General features: G+C 31.6%; 1 protein-coding gene across 1 annotated transcript in view; it reads left to right on the top strand.

The window, feature by feature from the left end:
• The first annotated feature begins 5,371 nt into the window (after positions 1–5,371).
• The window catches only part of LOC142325253 (uncharacterized), a 42,783-nt gene continuing 42,154 nt past the window's right edge, over positions 5,372–6,000 (top strand). The window contains exon 1 of the mRNA XM_075366756.1: positions 5,372–5,668. Coding sequence (XP_075222871.1) covers positions 5,513–5,668 — 156 coding nt within the window. The 5' untranslated portion in view covers positions 5,372–5,512. The remainder of the gene's footprint in view (positions 5,669–6,000) is intronic.

The following is a 6,000-nucleotide window of genomic DNA, read 5'->3' as shown; positions in this document are numbered from 1 at the left end:
ATAGACTTAAGACTATGCAAACAAAAAAAGTCGAAATAACCAAAAACACAGAAAATAATATCCCTACATAATGACCAAAAAATCCTTTGTTAGGTTATTTTTTTAAATATATATGACCAAACAATCGTTTTTTGGTCATTTAGCGTTCTTTGCTAGGTAAAAGCAAAGAACAAAATTCATAAATAGTAACACTGAAACCATACAACTAAGTATTTGTTTTTTCTAACCTCCAAAACCACCGTTATGCATTGCTTCAGATGATGATATGAATGATTTATAGCGTATGAAAATGCCATGCCTGACCGGGATTCCAACTCGGAACCACCGGATTAAAGTCCGAGACGTTACCACTCGCGCAACGGAGGCCGGCAAACATATTCGTTAGAAGCCGAATAAAAACACGACTTACCAATGTGGCGTTGTGTGTCAAACCAATTTTATACGGACTATAATTACTTTTAATACGCGAAACCCTTTGCAATGATTGAACATTAACTTAAACCTCTTCAAAAATTATTTCTTTTGAACTAAGCCACATTTTGATATCATTGTTTTTCTATAACACTGCTGGAATTCTTTTCGTTTAATGATAAGAAGCGTTGTCGAAGACAATAACCGAATTCTCTTCCAAAGGATATAATACACCGCTAAACTATTTCTAAATAATTCAAATTCGTGTAATTTTTTTACGAATCGCGTTTTTATCAAAATCTCACCTTTTTCTCAATTGACCTGCGGGGTTTTGTTTTCTTTGGAGACCGTAATTCAATAGTAGATTCATACTCAAAAATCACGTTGTACACTGAAGCAACACAACTTCTACTTACGTTAGCAGTTTATTAACATCTGAAATCAACGCCGTTTGATTATTCTGTAATTTGTAAGCATTTAAAATGATGTGTTTTTTTGCACGACTTAAGGGCTTTTTTCGCAGCCCACAAATCTTTATATATAAAAATGTTGTTCGTTTGTGTACGCTTCAAAAACTCAAAATGTTCTGCACCGATTGAGCTCAAATTTTAGCACGATATATAACCCGCATCAACGATTGTTTTTATCTATTTTTCGCATCAGTCACCCGCGACCGCGAGAAAACAGTTTTTTTAACGGTCAGCTGTGTACCAGTGACCGCTCCATTTGCCGGAAGCGAGGCGAACACTCGTCATACTAGCTAACGACAACCGCAGTCACATGTGATACCTCTTTCCAATTACATTGTTTATTAACAAAAAAAAAAAAACGTGCTTCATTTGATGTGGATTTACGCCGTGAACAGAGTTACAACATTGGTGAGCTTCAGTCATATGTCCAATCAAAAATTCCCAAATTAACGCGTGAACAGAAAGGCATTTATGATTGCATAATGCAAATGATAAATGACGGAGTTGGGGGGACCTTCTTCTTGGATGCGCCAGGAGGAACTGGGAAAACATTCCTCATTAGGTTGATTCTAGCAACGGTTCGATCAAAAAATGACAATTACCCTGTTGCGGAATACGGGCTCTTTGTGATTGGTAGTTGTGTTTTACAGCGGCCATATTGCATTGATCTGATTGGTTTTCCTTTGTTTACATTTCCAAATTAAAAATGTACAAATTAAAAATAGATAGATAGATTTATTAAAAATAGATGAAAACAATCTTTGATGCGGGTTATATATCGTGCTAAAATTTGAGCTCAATCGGTGCAGAACATTTTGAGTTTTTGAAGCCATACACAAACGAACTTAATATATATATATATATCATAAACTCTTTATAGCACTTATAGAATACAATATGTATATATATATATTACATGTTTACATAAATTGAGAATTTTAATATCAATATCAGAGATATGATAAAAAAGGAATAACGAGAATCTTTTCATTCTGCATGCCATGTCTTCTCTATTGCAAGGCAGCACTCTCTATTTTACATTAATATTTTTTTTAAATTAATTTATTTTTTTATTAATTCACCTCATAAACTTGGAGCTTATGTCATGGAAATAGAAATTTTGTAGTGTATGAAAAATGCCATGCCTGACAAATTCAAACCCAGTACTTTGGGATGAAATATTGAGATGCTACTGTTCCACCATGAAGATCAGCATGGTTTAAATTTCTGAACTGAGTAATTAGGACATATTTTGTTACGAGTGATGACTTTTGTTTGAAAATGATAGAACAAAGGGTGGTATTAAATCTTGTGTTTAAAATGGACGATGACAGAATAAAGGATTGCATTAAATTTTGTTTTAAAGGTGGAATAAAGTGCAGTGCAAATGGTGAAGATGTTAGAGAAGGCTTTTGGCAACAATGTTTTTCGACACCAAGTGTTTATGAATGGTACAGATGGTTTGAAGAATGCCGTGAAGATGTTGAAAATGGAAAAAGGATTAGATGTTTTAACACATCAACAACTGGTGAAAATATTTATCTACAAAATAAAGAACATTGTGATCAATAATTGTCTGATCACTATTATAAAAGTTGTGAAGAGTTGGGAATCTCTTATGGTTTGTGTGAAACAGTTTTGATTGACATTTTGAGTAGAAATGAGTAGGATCAAAATTTGTTCCAAAACCTTTTAATTTTCAATAAAAGCTACATCGAAAAACATCAAACTGTAAGCTGACATCGCTAATGATTTAAAATTACTCTTGTGTAAAAAAACAGGTGACAAAATTTGTGTTTATGGTATTGGAACAAAGGTTCAATCTTCCCAATAGAAGCTTCTTGAAGAATAAAAACCGAAAAAACAATGCAAAATTTGACCTTATGGTTCCTATGTAACCGATGGATCTGAAATGTAGCTCAGTTTACAGAGGCTTGGCTTAGTAAATAGTATTGCCTATATAGAAACTGTTTAGAAATTAGTATGTTTTCTTAAAATATGAGAAATGATTTTTTAGTATGTCAGCTGTGATGAAACGTAGAAATTTATTTGTATAGGTCTACTAATCTAAAAAAAAAAAATCACCAAAATATATTTTTGATGATATAAGAAATTTTTGCTTAAATGTATTCATTTCAATTCTTTCTGTATGTCAAAACAATGATTAATCAAATATTACCTGGACTTTTGTTTCCACTCTCTATAAATAAATTTATGCAGTTGAGGTTGATTTAGATGTAAGTTGGCATGTATATTTTGTACTTATCCACTAATAACCTATGTGCTTCACTGTTTCTCATTTCCTTTTATTTAATTCTATTACTAGTTTTAGTGATTGAGTAAGCAATAACTAGTGCCATTACACAGTAGTAATGTAAGTATGTAGATAAGATGTTTTTGTTCAAATCCACAAAAATGTTTTATAACAGTATGAACAATATGAACAGAACTCATTTTCAGTCTACTTTTTGTATGCAATGAATCTGTAGTTGATAAATTTGTTTATGATAAAGTATAACAAGGATAAAACAGTTGATAAAGTGGTCATTGGTGAAGAAAAGATAAACAAAGTCAGTGAGGCAAAAGTGTAGTTTGGTGGTAAAGTTCTTACCATAGTGTTTTGAGACTATAAAGGGATTATTTATGAAATTTTTTACATGAAAGAACAGTAAACACTGCATTTTAATGCTGTTAATTGTTAGCCTAGGGCAAGGCAACCTATCAGTTTGAAGGAACTCTATTCTGCAATATGTTTCTCCTTCATAACAGTGCTAGATTATGCAGGGCCAGAGCAATCAAACAAAAATTTCTTCAATTGCATTAGAGTATAAACACAACCCTGTTGAAGCTCTGACTTAGCACCATGTAATTAATACTTCCTTGGACCCTTTGAGGAGATATTGGAAGGAATTTAAAAGGAAGAAAGAGGTGGAATACTTGGGTATGAACTACTGAGGTAAAAATGAACTACTTTGTATAATAAAAAAAAAAAATTACCCCTTTGGTGGCAGAAATGTTTAAAAATTAATGGAACTGCATAGAAAATTAACATTTAGAACATCCTAAGAAATGTTAATTGAATAAAAAATGTTCGGTTTATATTTAACTGTCACCTTTATATTATTAAAATTTCTGTTGATAAAATGAGAGAACTTTTTCAGCAAATAAAAGGAAGACCATCCCCACCCAAGCTATGGGTTTTACCATGATAAGATTTAATTCTGGTTGACAACCAATCTGTTGGGTGAAACCAATACAGTTATTGGAGAAGTGTGTAAGTTCATACTTATACGTGCTGTGGCTACAGCTTTAAAATTTTGTAGATCACATTTGGAGTCCTTTATAACATTCTGTACATCCTCTTTGCAGCTGTAAATACTGCATTGCATTTCAATTTGTTGTATTGATATTTGGGAATTAAAAGTAATTTTTGTTGATGTTTTCATTTGTTACTGTCGTTGCACTGTAGTGTTTTCAAATTCTTTCCCTTTTTTTAATTTTTTCTAATATAAGTTTTTCATTAAATAGTGCTAGGTTGATGACATTGATATTGACATCTACCAATAAGAATAAATTCAACAATATACAGCTCTTTCTCTGATTAAAATTAAGTATTTCATGGTAAAATATGATGTTTTGAAATTTTGTTTTTACAAAAAAATTTGTATAAATTTGTTACTCTTCGCTATCTTTCCCAGTCTTTCTTTGATAAATTTAAAGCATCAAAGGTACCAGAGAACTTATCTGAGTTCTCTGAGAGTAATTATTTTGATTATTCAGGCTGCCCCTGTGGTGAAAAGAAAGAAGGTTGAAGGCTGGACTTTACCCATATACAGTGAGCTTGGCATGCGGATATTCAACAGTACATTCAGGTCAGTGGAGAAGACTTCATTTGTTATTCTTGAGTAATATGTATTGTTGATTTGGAATACATGTCAGGTTGCCTACAACCATCAAAGTTGCAGCCATAACGTACACGTACATTTTATTTTGTGTTATAACTTACTCTTGTTTTTCAATTTTTCATTAAAAAAATACCAGTCTAGATGTTGTAATATGTTTGTTGTGTGCTAGTTTTGAAAGTGTTAAAATTATAGAGCCCCTTATAGCTTATTTTTACAATTACAAAAACAATACATGGTTTCTTATAAAACCATTTGTTCTGAACTAATTTTACAATATCTATAAAAAAAATGTTTGAAAAATTTCATTGAAATGATGGTACAGATTCTAAAAACCTATAAATAACTCTCAAAGTCATCTAAATTTTATAATTTATTTATTCGATTTTAGTATAAGAATAATTTTATTGAAATTGTAATTTAATATAGTTGCAGCTTTTTAAAAATGAATTGTAAATTTTTTTTTTATAAGAAAATATTATGTTTTTGTAAGGTATTGGAGATTTGTTTTATTATTATCTTTCTGTATTATTTTGCATTTTGAAGAGCCGTTCGTATTTATTTACTATTGCTGACGTCAGAGAGATGGCCCACTATGGTTGGGGGGTTGTGGATTTTCATACTGGTTAAAAACATTTAGTCAAGTTGAACTTCGCCATGTTTACTCCGTGACAGATACTGCAATAAATTCGATGATAACGATTGGCAACTTTATTTTCTTCTTAAAACATGCCGGGTTGTTGTGCTCTTGGTTGTACTAATAGATCGGAACACGGTTATAGAATGTTCTTGTTGCCGCAAGGAGACAGGAATGAAGATCGAAGATTGCAGTGGGTAAAGAATATAGGGAGACCCGATGTACCATCAAAATCTGTCGTTTGCGAGGTTAGTTTATATAACAATTTTTTTTTCAGCTGGTTAGTTTGTTTTAAATGAGTACTGCAATATTTTTATTTTGTACATTATTCTTAATATTTAAGACGGCTGTTTAATTTTTCTTTATTATGGATAGCCATTTTTAATCCATTATTGATGCCGATCTTTGCAGTAAGAGCTTCGCTCGTTCGTTAATATTGTTACTGGTTTCCAAATGAAAGGCCTTTAGTTCAATTTTTATATGATTGTAGATATTGGTTTTATTAGTTGCCTTTGATGGAAGTATTGTGTAAAAACAGTGTTCATAATTATCCAATCAATCCACTAAAAAGAAGATTACC

This window comes from Lycorma delicatula, chromosome 5, assembly GCF_047948215.1.
Source record: "Lycorma delicatula isolate Av1 chromosome 5, ASM4794821v1, whole genome shotgun sequence".
NCBI classification, from domain to species: domain Eukaryota; kingdom Metazoa; phylum Arthropoda; class Insecta; order Hemiptera; family Fulgoridae; genus Lycorma; species Lycorma delicatula.
This window is presented reverse-complemented; position numbering and strand designations above follow the sequence as displayed.